Source organism: Pterocles gutturalis, unplaced genomic scaffold (genome assembly GCF_000699245.1).
Source record: "Pterocles gutturalis isolate BGI_N339 unplaced genomic scaffold, ASM69924v1 scaffold37051, whole genome shotgun sequence".
NCBI lineage: Eukaryota > Metazoa > Chordata > Aves > Pterocliformes > Pteroclidae > Pterocles > Pterocles gutturalis.
Window position 1 is genome coordinate 1,536 of NW_010101763.1, and position 14,905 is coordinate 16,440.

General features: G+C 37.9%; 2 protein-coding genes across 4 annotated transcripts in view; one reads left to right on the forward strand and one right to left on the reverse strand.

The window, feature by feature from the left end:
- The first annotated feature begins 720 nt into the window (after window positions 1–720).
- On the forward strand, window positions 721–11,168 carry NIPA2 (non imprinted in Prader-Willi/Angelman syndrome 2). 2 transcript variants are annotated; one of them, XM_010084369.1, is made up of 7 exons: window positions 721–779; window positions 5,565–5,625; window positions 5,967–6,189; window positions 7,846–7,902; window positions 8,659–8,749; window positions 9,320–9,480; window positions 10,216–11,168. In XM_010084369.1, the coding sequence occupies exons 3-7, from the start codon at window positions 6,051–6,053 to the stop codon at window positions 10,851–10,853; spliced, it is 1,086 nt and encodes a 361-aa protein (XP_010082671.1). In that variant the 5' UTR covers window positions 721–779; window positions 5,565–5,625; window positions 5,967–6,050; the 3' UTR covers window positions 10,854–11,168. The 2 variants fall into 2 exon arrangements, with proteins under 2 accessions (XP_010082671.1, XP_010082678.1); XM_010084376.1 differs by lacking the exons at window positions 721–779; window positions 5,565–5,625; window positions 7,846–7,902 and having other exon boundaries at window positions 6,051–6,189.
- Window positions 11,169–14,008: 2,840 nt separating this feature from the next.
- CYFIP1 (cytoplasmic FMR1 interacting protein 1) overlaps window positions 14,009–14,905 on the reverse strand; it is a 59,008-nt gene continuing 58,111 nt past the window's right edge. For both annotated transcript variants that reach the window (XM_010084400.1, XM_010084407.1), the window contains one exon: window positions 14,009–14,598. In XM_010084400.1, coding sequence (XP_010082702.1) covers window positions 14,434–14,598 — 165 coding nt within the window. In that variant the 3' untranslated portion in view covers window positions 14,009–14,433. The remainder of the gene's footprint in view (window positions 14,599–14,905) is intronic.

The window sequence follows — 14,905 nt, forward strand, 5'->3', positions numbered from 1 at the left end:
TTGTATTGGGGCAGATGTACAGTGCAAAACTGAAGATACTCTTTCATAAATAATGTATACAGAATCTTTGGGTACTGTATGTGTGCGTCTTGGTGTTTTAAAGTTGCACGTGACTAAGTTTCGAACCAGCAACTCATTTATCTTAATGCTGACCTGTCCTTTCAGTGTTCTCTCTGTATCTGTGTTTAAAAGTTAGGTTCATGAGTGGACAGAACATAACAGAGAAAGACTTGGATTAAAGAGTTAGCTATATTTGGGATTTTCAGTAATCTTACTAAGAATATTTCTTTGTTCATACTCCCTCCGGCCCCAGCGTTCTGTATATAAACATCCTCTGAAAACTCACCATACCAAAGCCAATAGTTAAAACTTTATATTAGTTTTTGTAATAAAAGTGTCTTAGCACTTAAAGAACAAAACTGAAAGGACTAGGCTAGAATTTCAGTTAAACTTTAGCATGTTACCTTCTGCAGAATAGCTTAGCTCACAAGTTAGTTTCTTTGATTAGTAAAGTGAAAAACTGTAACGCTTCAGGTGAGCCATACCTAAGGAAGATAAAATTTAAAATCACACTCCTTTATCATTCAAGTGTTTTTTAAAGCATAGATGAGACAATGTACAGTCTAGTGTGTCATGCATGCAAATGAAATTAAAATGACAGACTTTTTTTAAATCTGAATTCTTAAAACGCCAATTAATGTTGTTTTTAACTTGTATTTTAGAAACCTAGCATTGAAATATTCAAGAAGTGAATGCCTCTGGATTTTGGAACAAAATTGGTATGTATAATGAGCCTTCAAAAGGCTCATCACCGAACATTTGCACTTTTGTTGTTAGGGAAGTGTTTCTGTTTCCTGTGGTTTTATTCCTGCGGAAAGGAAGTAGGGAACACATAATAGTCAATATGACGCATAATAGTCAATGTGTATTTGTTAAAAGCAACTTGTTGATTCAACCCTTTTCCTTCCATGAAAAGCTTTATACCTAGGAGGACATTAAATAGGTGCTCTGTTTTAATGTTAAAAACATAAAACTTCTCATGCAGCTCTTGCAAATAAGCAGAATTGAGAATAAAATACCACAGAGTAGTTCAAAAGATGCTGAATGGCTATGCCTGGAGTAACTGTTATTAATATCTTGTCAAAGCAGACCTTTGTTTAAAAATCCTTCCATGTGAGTCATATCTGAATCTTGTGCTGTTTAGTATTAGTGATCTGGCTGAAAGGACAAAGAAAGAATGGCGTTGAGCAGGGAAGGGTTGCCAGTGTGTAGACTCTGATGAATATTTTGAGGGAACATTTCTGGAAAAAAGAGATGGTTTTTATAGGAGTAAATGGAAGTTATTGCATCCAGGCAGGAATAATTTGCTATACAAATACAGTTTAGAGAGCAGTAGTTCTCTAGAAGGGAATTTAGAAGTTGTACTAATAGAGAAGTTGTGTCAACAGTAGATGTCTGCTCAGGAAGGGCTAACAAAATGACACATTTTGGATGGTATGAAAAGATGTATCATCTTCCACTGTATTGCGAAGTAATAATAACTCAGCTAAAATACTGTATGCAGTTTTGGGAATTGCACTTCATTAAAAAAAACCAAAAAGTGGGCTACTGGGAAAGGACCCAGAGGGTGGCACTGTGGGAAGCACCAAGAACCTAACTTGCAGAGTAATATTAAGATGTTGGTGCAAAGATGAAGGGAGATGTTTCTTTTCCAAGTCCAGAGTGGACAAACATAACAGGCTTTGGTAGTCAAAAGTGAAGATCTAGATGAAAATCATTAGATAATGCGAATTCCTAACTGCATCAAAGCATGGCTGCAAGGGTTGTGAAGTTTCCTTCGTAACTATTTTCTGGGACAAGCTTGGCTAAATTAAATGTAATGAGAAGCAGCAGTGAATGATGCTGTACTTGGCAAAGGGTTGAAGTAAATGGCCTGTTAAGGTCCTTTTTAGCTTAGTGACATCCAGTTCACAGTTAAGATCAGTTTTTAGACAAGAAAATCATCACTTCTAGCATTTAAATATTTTAGCATATATTTAGATTACTTCTAGGAGAAAAGATTGTCTGCTGAACTCTTGAGGGCTGGTGGCCAAGTAGGCAAAGCTGAAACAATCCACCACATGTACTTTTACTTACTGTAATTGTTGCTTCCATATAATGTACAACTTGTGGAAGTGATACTTTTTTTTTTTTTTTTTTGCTGATAACTCCCTCATACTTACTTACGCTTATCTGCTTTTAAATGTAAAATATCGTTTCATCTCATGACACCATTTGTAGTGTTTCTGAATATTTAAGGAGCTTGCTTTATACAATAAATATGTCTTTTGACCGCTGTGTGCATGCTGGTTTTGGGAGAAAAGGACTTTTGAGCAAAGAGACAAAGAAGTGTTTCCTTGTGGGTTAGACCAGAGATTCTGTATGTTGTCAGCATTTGTGATACTTCTTCGTTACATCTTAAAAATAAGCAAACAAACTGTGGCTACTCTTGACTTGCTTATGTCCTGCAGTTTTTTTCAGAAAGCGTTTTCTGCATTTCTCCTCGCCTGCTAACCTTCAAGCTCAGTGTACGTTCCCCATGATGTCTGTCGTTGCACTGTTGCACACTGAGAGTTATGGCTCATGATTCATAAATGAGTCGTTCTTCAAGGCATTGTAAGTGTTGTAGCTTTTGTGGATAGGAAAGTCTCATCCCCTCATTACATCTCTGAAATCAGAGCAGCAACCTAGTATTTTTCCATGAACCTGCTAGTAGTCTTCGATGGATGAAATATTCTCTTTGTTAAAATCAGCTTTGAACTTGATTAAAAGAACCTTTGCAGAACTACACCAAATACAACTGCCAGCTTTGTTTAACTCCTGCATTTTTCTGTCTTCTCTCCTGTTTATAGCTTAGCAGTGGCCCTGGCTGCTCGAATGGGACAGATTTGGCATGTCGCAAAGCTGAAACACGAGAGGAATATTTATTTCAGAAATTGATAATTTAATAATCTTTTATTTTCTTATTTCCAAAGATAATATTTTTTCTTGATGATATTTATGAGGATGCATTAGTTCCTCTTCTTTTACTAATTCTTAGGGTTAGAATTAAGCTCCTGATTTTTTGGAGTGTAAAACTTCCTGTGCCTGCTATTGCTTTAAATTTGCAGATAGACATGTCAGTTCTACACGTGCAAATTACATCTGCGCTGTATGCAAGGTGAACCAGATCACTTCAGAGAGAAGTTGGGTTCACCATAACTGTGTAGCAGAAATGGCCAGCAAAGGTAGATGTCTGTGTAGACCTTACATGGAAATATGGTAGTCCAGCCCAAGTAGAAATGGGACTGGCCATGTCTGTGTGGACAAATAAACTTAGAAAGGTGAGCTAGCAGTAATTTATATGAAGAAATGGTGAAGATTGGGGTTGTTTACAAGATTAACAAAGTGGTTGACAGGGAATCAAAAACTCTTTAATGTATTTGGGACTTGAGGGAGAGCAGAGCTACTAGTTTTGAAGTGTAGCATCCTTAGGGCATTTTTAAGTCTAAATTCAGAAAATGAACTGTTAGCTTGCAAGTTTTCCTCATTCTTCTGGAATCAAATGCTTCCTGTGCTCCAAAGAAAAGCAGCCTGTGCTTCTCCCTTGTCTTTGAAATGCAGTGTGTGGAAGATGTCAGGATGGGTCTAACTGATGGTCTTTACCTCTGTCAGAAATGTTTTCATATAGATGAAGGAATGCAAGCCAGGGAGAGAAAAAAAAAAAAAGTGGTTTTCCCAATATGGTGTGTTCTGTTTTAGTAAAAAGCTGCACTAGTAAAAATACTCTCATTGGTAATATAACTAGAGTAGCAACTGTTGAAAACACTGGTAGAGTAGAGAAGCTCAGCTAAAGAAGCCCTCCTGCCCCAGGTGATGCTATACCAGTATCACATTTTACACCAGCTGGAACTAGAACACTCCTAGGTTGGTTACCTGAACAGTGTGACTTAAGACTGATAGAAAAAAAGATGGTAGAGAGAAGAGTTGCAAAAGTCTCTTGATGTCTTTTCCTTGCATTAAAAATTGCCTTTATCCTCTAGGGGACTTGAAAGTATTATTTTTAATTCAAAACCAAAGAAATATATAATGCAGTTAATGAGGTGACTTGTTCTGGTCTGTCTCCCACACTCATCATTTGTCTTTTTTGGTTAGGTGGTTCTGTATTGTGCAAGAATCTACTTAAGTTTGGGAGTTTTTTTACATCCCTAGAACATGAAAGCAGACACCTGCAGTTCGTTTATTTCAAATTTTCCTACAAAATAAGATATTAAAACATCATTTTTCAGGGGTTAAGGAAAGAGGATTTGAGAATTTTGAACTGTAGATCACGCAGCATTTTGGATAATGCCATGTTGAGTGCTTATTAAATGGGAGTGTTTTCCTATACTTTTTCACAGCCTAACTGGATGCAAATAAGAGGATCTGTGTTCTCTTTTAATGTTAACCTACCTGTAGGTCTCTGACAGGTTGTCCTAGGCGACTTAATCTTGGAAGCAAGAACATTACAGGGAAAGGTAGTATTTGAAGAAATAGGTGCAGGAATCGGAACTGTGAACTGGTATGGCAGACTGGAGTATGATTTTAGCTAGTCCTGGACTCCTAGTGGCCACATCCATCTCTGCTGAAGCCTGGGCTTGCAAGAGGATGTTTGGTGTTTCACTGTCTTGACACCAGCATTGTGCTCCTGCTTGGGGAAGCTGCTGCTCTATCTCAGTATTAAACCTGTGGAATTCAGGTTCAAATAAGCACTAAAATAGAAATATTTTATTCCCTCCTTTTCTTTGCTGCCTTTTCCTTTTAATTAAAAAACTTGTTAATGCAACTTCAATCACATGCTGTGCTTCTGAATATTTGGAAAATAATTGCGTAGGGAACTAAATGCTAGTCTTGGCACATCTGTGATTGATCTTCCCAGGAAATATTTTTTTTTAATCTGTAGGTGTTTTCTTCCTTTAGAACAGTTCTCTATAGTATCATAATTATCAGTGGTCTTGAAATCAAAGCCTAAAAATAGTTTTCATTTTCCTTCATACTATGGAGAGGTTAATCACCTTGAACACATTTAGAGTGGGGTTTTTTTCAGTTTAAAAATTATTTCTAGAGACAAATTAAATATCTAATGTGTTAGATGGAATCTAGGATATCCTCATTGCAGCATGTAGCAGGAGAAGAGATGTATTGAAATAAATTTGCTTGTTAAGCTAGAGGTTGAGAATGTAAAATCTTAATTTCTAGTCTAAAAATCAGTATCTTCTGCTAAGCTGCTAAGTTTGCATAACTTAATTTAGAGTCTTAGCAGGCTAGGTGAAAGCCTTTCAACTGTAAACTCTTAATTGTTGCTGTAGCTAATCTGGAAAGATGCTTCATGCAGGTATGGGAAACTCTTTGTAAAATATATCAACAAACAGATGCCTTATTTCTTGTTCCACATTTCCCTGTTTGTTAGAGGATAAGCACATGTGCGTACATCTCAGGCTTGTTTGTGTTAGGGAGATTACTATATGATTAAACACCCATTCTAATCTTCTCTTTCATTTTTCTAGTGAGTTTATATGGAAGAAATGCTGTGGCTGTTCTCAGACTCTCTTACAAACTGATTTCAGTGTAAGTAGTTGCTTGATCAGTATTGTCAGACACATGGTGTGCTGGACATAGGTCTGTGTACTTAATGAAAATAAAAATAAATCATACATCTTTAAGTTTTCCTTAATGTTTCTCAAAGAGCTTTTATCTGTTCAGGTTTTATGTGCTAGGTGCTCAGGCTTCTTAGTCACTCATCCATGGTTCAAGCTTACACATGCTTCAATGACTGCCTTTTTTTTTTTTTTTTTAAACACAACATGGAGAGACTATTCACAGGAGAACCAGTCACATGAGTTGTTGAGAATTTTCCTATACCATATGTATTTCTACCAATTTAATTCTGATGTGTTTATTTTCCTCAGGTTTCAGTGTTGCATCATCTTGTGTTGAATAACAGAAGTTCTACTGTTCATTGATCAATGTGACAGTCTTTAGGAGTTTACGAGATGAGCCAAACTCGTGGGAAATATGACTTCTGTATTGGTCTGGTGTTGGCTATGAGCTCCAGCATTTTCATCGGAGGAAGTTTCATCCTGAAGAAGAAAGGCCTTCTCCGGTTAGCTAGGAAAGGCTCCATGAGGGCAGGTAAATACATGTTTAAGAAATTTGCTGATATTTAAGTTTTGCTGTTTAATGGAAGATCACTAAACTTATGATCTTGTTTTGACTTTGTTTGTTACAGGTATATGAAAGCTAAAATATATAGTGGCTGTGTTTTTCTTCTTGTGTCAGATATACTTTGTATGTTTAATTTGCATGTAATGCCCTCTAGGGACACTTGTTGAAGATTCCTTCGCATGTCAGTTAAGTCTGAATTGTACATGCAAGTTGAAGCTGGAAACAGAACTCTTAACTACATTTATGCTCCTAAATGAGTGAATTTAGGAGAACGCTAACTGCATTTGAGTGTTGGGAGATTGTTTTAGAAAACTAAAAGTCACATGTAATAATTGTGTGTAATGAGTAGTGTCCCTCAAGGGTTCATACTGGGACCAGTACTGTTTAATATTTTCATCAGCAACATGGACAGTGGCGTTGAGTGCACCCTCAGGAAGCTTGTGAATGCCACCTCATGCACTAGGGGGAAGGGATGCCATCCAGAGAGGCCTTGACAGGCTGGAAGAGTAGGCCCATACAAACGTCATGAAATTCAACAAGGCCAAGTGCAAGGACCTGCACATGGGTCAGGGCAATCCCCAGTATCAGTACAGACTGGGGGATGAATGGATTGAAAGCACCCCTGTGGAGATGGACGTCAGGGTACTGGTGGATGAAAAGCTAGACATGAGCTGGCAATGTGCGCTCGCAGCCCAGAAAGCCAACTGTATCCTGGGCTGCATCAAAAGAAGCGTGATCAGTAGGTCAAAGGAGGTGATTCTCCCCATCTCATGAGACCCCACCTGGAGTACTGCATCCAGCTCTGGAGTTCTCAGCACAGGAAAGACATGGACCTTGTAGAGCAGGTTCAGAGGAGGGCCACAAAAATGATCAGAGGGCTGGAGCACCTCCCATATGAAGAAACGCTGAGAGAGTTGGGGTTATTCAGCCTGTAGAAGAAGAGGCTCTGGGGAGACTTTATTGTAGCCTTTCAATACATAAAGGGGGCTTGAAAGAAAGAGAGAGAGAGAGAGACTTTTTACCAGACTTTGTAGTGACAGGACAAGGGGCAATGGTTTTAAACTGAAGGGGGATAAATTTAGATAGGAAGGTTGCAGCATCCTCAGATGACTCAGAGGGTTGAATCTGAATATTTTTAATTCAGTACCTGTCATCTCTGCTTTGAAAAGGTAGTTGATCTCAAGATAACATAATTCATGCTCCCTAGTTTGGAATGGGAAAGTGTGACTGCATTTCAAACGTTTGTACATGTAATCAACACATAAGCCACACATGATTTCCACAAAGTAGCATTCTTGTAAGAGACACACAAATTGCCTTTTCATGTCATTACAATGAGTTGAAAGAATTGTCTTTTGGGTAATGCATATACGGTCATCAGTGCCATTTCTAATGCAAAAGAAATAACTGTTTTTCAAAGTAGTCTGTAGGAAGCATATGCACATCAGAAATTTGAAGACTTTCTTTCAACCCTTCTGACTATAAAGCCTAAGTATCAAAAGGTTGCCAGTGTTTTTAATGGCATGGGCTGCAAAAATTATTTTAGTGATGTTGTCAGTGATGGGACTTACTGTTTGTCAATGTCTGTTTTTAATTGAGTAACAAACGTTCTTTCAATTTTAGGTCAAGGTGGTCATGCATACCTTAAGGAGTGGCTGTGGTGGGCTGGACTTCTTTCAAGTAAGTATCAAAAATATAATCTGCTTTACATAATTTCGTTAAATGCCTATGCCACAGGTGGCAGCAATGGTTACAAAAAACAAGCAAGGTGGGGATTCTAACAATGGATGGTAATGCTCTCTGGTGATTTGATGAGTACAGCTCTAATGATTTTCATATAACATCTCTCACACCGGAAGTTCTTCCATTAACTTTTGTTTTCCTCTTTGGGCAGTGGAACTAGGCAGGAACTTTTTTCCTATGTCTCCTTACTAGCATATGTATTCTGGTTTTTGCCTTAACAGAGAAGTGCTTAGATATACAAGATTCTTTACAGGGAAGCATATTTTGGGATGATGTATATTTTCTGAACATTTTTTTTTCATTGCTTAAATTCTTGACTGGCTCGCAAGTGTTCAGGTAAGTATGGCTTAATGTATGCCTTGCTCTATAGCCTGCTATTGCAGATTTCTCCATGCAGAGGTTCATGACTCAAGTTGTCAGGCTGGAGAATTACAACATAGATGCTAAAATAAAACACCTTCTAATTTGGCTGAATTAATTTTAATACCTCTTGTAGTCCCCCAGCCTGTTTTTAAAATACAATAGCAGGGGAGGGTGGGGTGTGTTCTGCTACTGCTGTTAGCTGAACGCTATAATTGGAATTTTCCATTGTTCCCTTACCGCATGTTTGTGTCTACAACACTTGCACTGATTCACCCGTTTGTTGTGTACGACAGCCTGACTCCTTTTCTTCTTACTGTTATTACTCTGCAGTGGGAGCTGGCGAAGTAGCTAACTTTGCTGCCTATGCTTTTGCACCAGCTACGTTAGTGACTCCTTTAGGAGCTCTCAGTGTTCTTGTAAGGTAAGAAACACTAACAGAAAGCCATGTGATTTCAGAGAGAGAAGTAAGATACATATTTAGAAATATGTCACTGAAATATGCTGTAATAAATGTGTGTTGTTCTTAACAATAAATAAAGAGTGCTTATAAACATCAGGAGTAACTTCTAAGTTTCTCCAAATATGAAGTCACGATGCTATAAAAGGGTTCAGGCAATGCATTTACACCTCAGTCTGTGAAAAGCTATCGTGTGCATTTCAAAAACTTGTTGTATACAACAAAGTAGTATTTTCATTCCTAAGTAGAGCTAAGAGTTTTGTCTTTTGAAAATTATTTGTAAGAGTGCTTAGACACAGAGTTTTTTGGGAGGCAGCATTAAAAAACGGGTTCTGGGGAGAGATGCCAAATATTAACAGGTATCTCTGTCCATAGCAAGTATCTCAAGATAGAAAATAAACTGTGTAGCTATTTTCAAGCTGTACTTTGTGTATGCAAGTGACCTGTGCAGTCAAATCAACCTGTAAATTGATGAGCAGATGAATGAGTTATTACTAATTCCATCTTTGCTGGTGCATGTTTCTTTCTTCTTAGTGCCATTCTGTCATCCTTCTTTTTAAATGAAAAACTTAATCTACATGGAAAAATAGGGTGTTTGCTAAGTATACTGGGATCAACTGTGATGGTAATTCATGCTCCACAAGAGGAGGAAGTAGAAACTTTGAATGAAATGTCTCACAAACTAGGTGATCCAGGTAAGAAAAATGCTTGATATGTACACAGCCTGTCATTTTTTTAGTATAGTTTAATTACTGCTGCTTTCAAGCTCCAGGAAGATAGCCTGTGTCTGCTCCATGTTGTCAAAATGAAGTAGATATTTGAGTTCTGTGACGTAGTTCCACAGGGAGCTCTGCATGATGCCAGTGAACTTGTCTGGCCTTGAATAAAGTGTCTTGATGTGAACCACTGAGATGACAGTTTAAACAAATGCAGCAGCACAGTTGGATGAACACAGTTTCCATATTTTTTAATTGAAGTGTGTCAGTCTTTAAGCACAACTTTAAGCTATCCTTAAAATGAAAAAGTAAGTACTGTAGCATCTGCTGAGAAATGTAATCCTGGAGACTATCTCCTATGCTTATGTGGAAGATGAGGCACTCACAAATACACATCTGCAAAGATACTATGTATGCAAAGACACTTCCCTCAGTCAGTCTGTGTGTGAGGGAATTTAGCAATCTAATCTGGTAATCATCTTGCTGATAGACCAGCAAAGGTAATGAACATGCCCGAGTTTCATTCTTTGTTTTAGCTAGGTCATTCTGAAATTATTTTAACTTTGATGTTGGAGGAGTAATGTGAAATATCCTGAACTCTTTTATTTAAGCTGAGCTGATCACATTGTTAATGAGTGTTTTCTCAGTACCTCTAAGATGCTTCTGATAGTGTACATAAATAACAAGATTATTCTTTTCCCCTCCCAACCACAGGTTTTGTGGTCTTTGCAACTCTTGTTGTCATTGTGTCTTTAATTCTAATATTTGTGGTGGGACCTCGCCATGGACAGACCAACATTCTCGTGTACATAACAATTTGTTCTGTAATTGGAGCATTATCAGTCTCCTGCGTAAAAGGTTTGGGTATCGCTGTAAAGGAACTTTTTGCAGGAAAACCAGTGCTGGAACATCCCTTGTTTTGGATTCTGCTGCTAAGTCTTGTTGTCTGTGTGAGCACGCAGATCAACTATTTGAATAGAGCGCTGGATATATTCAACACTTCGATAGTGACTCCAATATATTATGTAATCTTTACAACATCTGTTTTAACTTGTTCTGCCATCCTTTTCAAGGAATGGCAACACATGGCGGCTGATGACATTATTGGCACCTTTAGTGGCTTCCTGACTATTATTGTGGGGATCTTTTTATTGCATGCCTTCAAAGATGTTAATTTCACCCTCGCAAATCTGCCCCTCTCCTTGCGGAAAGATGACAGAGCAGCAAATGGTGCTTTGCTGAGCACATATGACTGCTGTAATCATGATGAAGAAAGTTCTGCCTGTCTAGGTGAAATACAACCCACTGAGATTCTCTCAGCCAGGAGAAATGGAAGTCTGTCAGCCTTCTGAAAATATCTATATGTTACTTAAAAAAAGAACAATTCTGTAAGTCTGGAATTTTTTTTCTGCTGTGAAGTGTCTGAGCTTGTCTGGAAAAATCATGTACTTTTAACGGTATGTGTAGACAATCGTTAATTTTTAAGTTTGATTAGTTTGGATAAAGAACACTGAAGGGGTTTTTATTTGCCTTATTTTTACTTCAAAAAATACTAAAATGACCTCAGACCACAGTTGTTTTTGTTGCGTAAGTTACGTGTAAATACTTTTGTTTCATTCTTCTGTTTTAAGATGTATTGCACTAATTACAATTTTATCAAAAATAAATCACTTTATTTCTGCATTGGTGGTAAAAAGATTGCAGTGAACCTGAATCCTTTGTGCCTGCGCCCTGGCTGAACACTGAGTGACTGTAGACATACTGAAACAGGAGCTGCAGTAAGTTGTGTAAAAGAGGAAAGGGAAGGCTACAACCAAGCAAGACTAAACCTTTGAAAATACTGCTTAACTAAAGCTGTATGCTAAACTTGCAGGATTTGCATCAGAAAAACTCCACCCTTACCAAATCAGAGTAACTGGCTGGGAGCAACATGACAGCAGCAGCTTCTGCTGTGCTTGGATAGGTAAGGTGGTAGCTCCTGCTGTGCCAGCTTATGCAGGAGGAAGGATTTGAGTCATGCAGGAGGGAGGATTTGAGTCAGCCAAAAAACCTACTTCTTCTTCTGTAAAAGAGGTCAGGTTGTCTTTGCTGCATCATGCTGTCCTGGCTTGGTAGAGCTGCTCTGTGTTTTTAATGTTACAGCTTGACCTCACAGAATTGCAGTTTTGTTTGCAGTAACACAGTTACTGGCTGGGAATCTGTAAGTTTTTAAAATAGGGTAAAAAAAAAAAGTGGAACATAATGTGATTGTTTACAAAAGGGGTGGGGAAAGCAGGTGGTTTTAAGTTCATAAAGGCAGAAAATAAAAATTAGTGATACAATTTTTACAACAACATTTTTACTGTAGCTATGAAGTGTAGAAATTATTTTGTACAGAGGCAGCTAGTCACTGCTGTATTTTGTCAGTTTTTATGCTTACTGTTAAAAGAGTATAATTTATTACCAGGAAAAAAAAACAAAAACAAAAAAACCCAAAAAAACCAGCTCCCACTTGCAAAACTAACTCTGCTGCTTTCCTCTGGTACATGTCATACGTGCTGGGAGGGGAAAGGTGTCAAGCAAGAAAAAGCTTCTTTAAATTCTGGTTAAAGAATGGGGTTTGAACTTCTACCTAATTTTAAGGGACATCATGTCAGCACCGCCCAGTTATGGAAACAACTGCTTACGCAACAGGGATCAGCAGGGATGAAGTCAAACAGCCGAGGAGTTGCTGAACCCCTGACTGCCTCACTTAGTCCCAGCCTAACCAAAGAGTGGGTTATACTTTCATACAGCGACGGGCACTCATTTCATTATCTTGTGCACTTTGTTCTCCAGAGCCACTGTTTTTGATGAGAGAGAATTTGAAATGAAAAACAGTTGCACCTTTTGTGCACCTTGCTGTGTTTTTCCTTTTAGGTAGGAGAAGCAGTAGTTATAGCAGGTGAAGAGGTTTTAAATCCTGTAAAGTCTAGTATCCTGTTGAAAATAAAAAACAGTAAGCTACCTTTGAAAATGCAAAACAAACATCTCAGAGGACTGACCATCTGAATTCTTTTAAACCTATGCTATCTAAAGGGGAAAAAAATAAAAGTCTGTATTAACACCCGTAGTTTTAAGATGTTAGAGACCAGTTCTCTTACTGCTGCCAGTTAACCGGTAAGAAGTAGAATTTACTTCACACTATGATTAGATAATTTTAAATATTTCTTAAACATAAAAACCAGGCTTTATTAATTAACTATTTCTGTACCACAGTGCAAAGCTGAAGTCACAGGTGTGTGAGACATCCCTAAACCAATTATTATCTCAGCAAATTAAGAAGCTTGTTAATTTCCTTAATTGAAACCTGAAGCATATGGAAATGTTTGGTTGGCTAGAAGTCTTCCTCATACAGTGCTGTTAAGAACTAAAAATAAATGTTTCTTAAAGAAAACTGTGTTGAGCACCTTGTCAAATAAATCCTGCAATGAGCTGGGGTAACAAAGCACAACTGTTTCCTTCTTCAGTCTCCCCCACAGCTTGGGAAAACCTGTGGTAGTGGAAATTTGCTTATAGATTGGCAAATCTCTGTCCTCTATTTTGCTGAGGAATTTAATCTCATTTATTGTCTCTTCAAAATGGAGTTCCCTGCCACCCCAGTACCTGCGCTTTCCTCATCTCCTGAATACGTCCTCTGTCAGATGCTCATTTCTGCCTATTACTGGACTCAGTTCCGTTGCTGTGAAACATCAGAAAAGAGCTGAGCAGGAGAAAAGATGTGCTGTCGCCTAACTTTGAACTAGTAAGAGGAAAGGAAGAAAAACAGGTTTCAGAGAGATGTGTTCTTGGTTTCGTAGTATGGGTTAGAACCATTAAGCAAATAACATTTCCAGAATTCTGTGTCCTGGGTAAAATTGGGTGTAATTGTCCATCAGTGTCTGTTCCAGCCATCTTAACTCATGTTTGTTTTGGGTTGATCCTAACAGCCAGCTGCAAAGCTCCATTAGGATCCTGCAGTAAGCAAGAAGGAGGTACTAGCTTTTGACTGAACAGCTTGCTTTAAAATTCAAGTTTTACAGTTGCAAAGTTTTACAAAGAATTTTACTCATGCAGCGTTTGCATAATACAGTAAGTGTAATTAACCAAATACTTTCCATAAGTAAATTGTGATTAACATCATTAGAGTTTATGTACTGGGATAAATTACACCTTATCACTGTACTCAAGATTCTTGTAAACAAGAATTTCTTATCGCTTGTAAACATGTATTCTGGTACACAAGTATGCATCACCAACCAAAATATAAATTGTGTTAGAAGCTCTCATTAGGAAAAAGTAAACAGTTCCCATTCTAATCAATTAAACTACTGCCTTTTAAAAGGATCAGAATACTATCAGTCACCTCCATGTTAAATAACTTTGAAACAATCACCTTAATTAGCCTTCATTTCCATAATTACTGATCTCAGGCAATAATTTTGCAGAGTGGAAAAAATATTCAACTGACTAGAAAAATTATTCACAAAGCACCAGCAGAGTTGGTTGGTTGTTTTTTTAATAAAGGCTAATTAAGCAATTAATGCTCTAATACAATTATTTCTAAAAAATTTTTTCTACAGGTCCCAGTTTCTTATCCCCCACAGCTATTATTTTGATAGCTTCAGGGGGAAATTATGCCAGTCCAGTCTAAAATGGCCACCTCAGCGCAGGAGTGCAAAGAGATTTCAAAAATCTTTTACAGTTGCAGTTTTTAATCAAAGTGTATAAAATTTTAGTCTAGAAAAATAAGTATGGATTGTATACAGTTACTGTGCTTGGAGACTGAAGAGGAGAGTGCACCACCCAAATGGTACAGGCATACTGAAAAATGCAGATGAGAGTAGTCCTTAAAACTGTTGGTGTGGGTTTTGTTGGGTTTTTTCTCACACTTTTAGCCTACATGGGTGCAAAAAGTACTGTTAGGTGGGAAGTCTAGTTGCTGGCAAGGGACTGATGAATAGGTGGCTGGAAGCAGCGCACGTGTTCCACGGGTGTGCTCTCTCCATCGCCGGACTTCAAATACTTGTCCAAAATAGCAATTATTTCATCATTCAGAATCTGGAACTTGCGAATTCTCTCAACCATTTTCTTCAGAGGCTGCAAACATCAAAAAAACAGACACACAGGAATTACTTTGGAGATAAAAGGCCTTAGACACAAAAGCAGCAAATGCTGTTATCTCACCTCTCCCAGCAGTCTTACGAATGTTTCCCTTCCACTGCTAATGCAGTGAAAATCCAGGGTGCATTTTGGTTTTTGACAGTGCTGCTTTTTGCACAAAAAAGGGCAATTTACAGCAGCCTTGTCATAATCTAAATGCACGTATATGAGAGAAAGCCTTAAGAAAATCACATATAGCCAGGAAATCAGAATTTGCACCGACCAGTCATCAAACTCCAGCACT

Excerpts from the sequence above, each read along its gene's own strand:
- NIPA2 (XM_010084369.1), top strand. The coding sequence starts at position 6,051 with ATGAGCCAAACTCGTGGGAAATATGACTTCTGTATTGGTCTGGTGTTG. Across the intron at positions 6,190-7,845 it reads GAAAGGCTCCATGAGGGCAG|GTCAAGGTGGTCATGCATAC; the intron begins GTAAATACATGT and ends TTTCAATTTTAG. Across the intron at positions 8,750-9,319 it reads GCTCTCAGTGTTCTTGTAAG|TGCCATTCTGTCATCCTTCT; the intron begins GTAAGAAACACT and ends CTTTCTTCTTAG.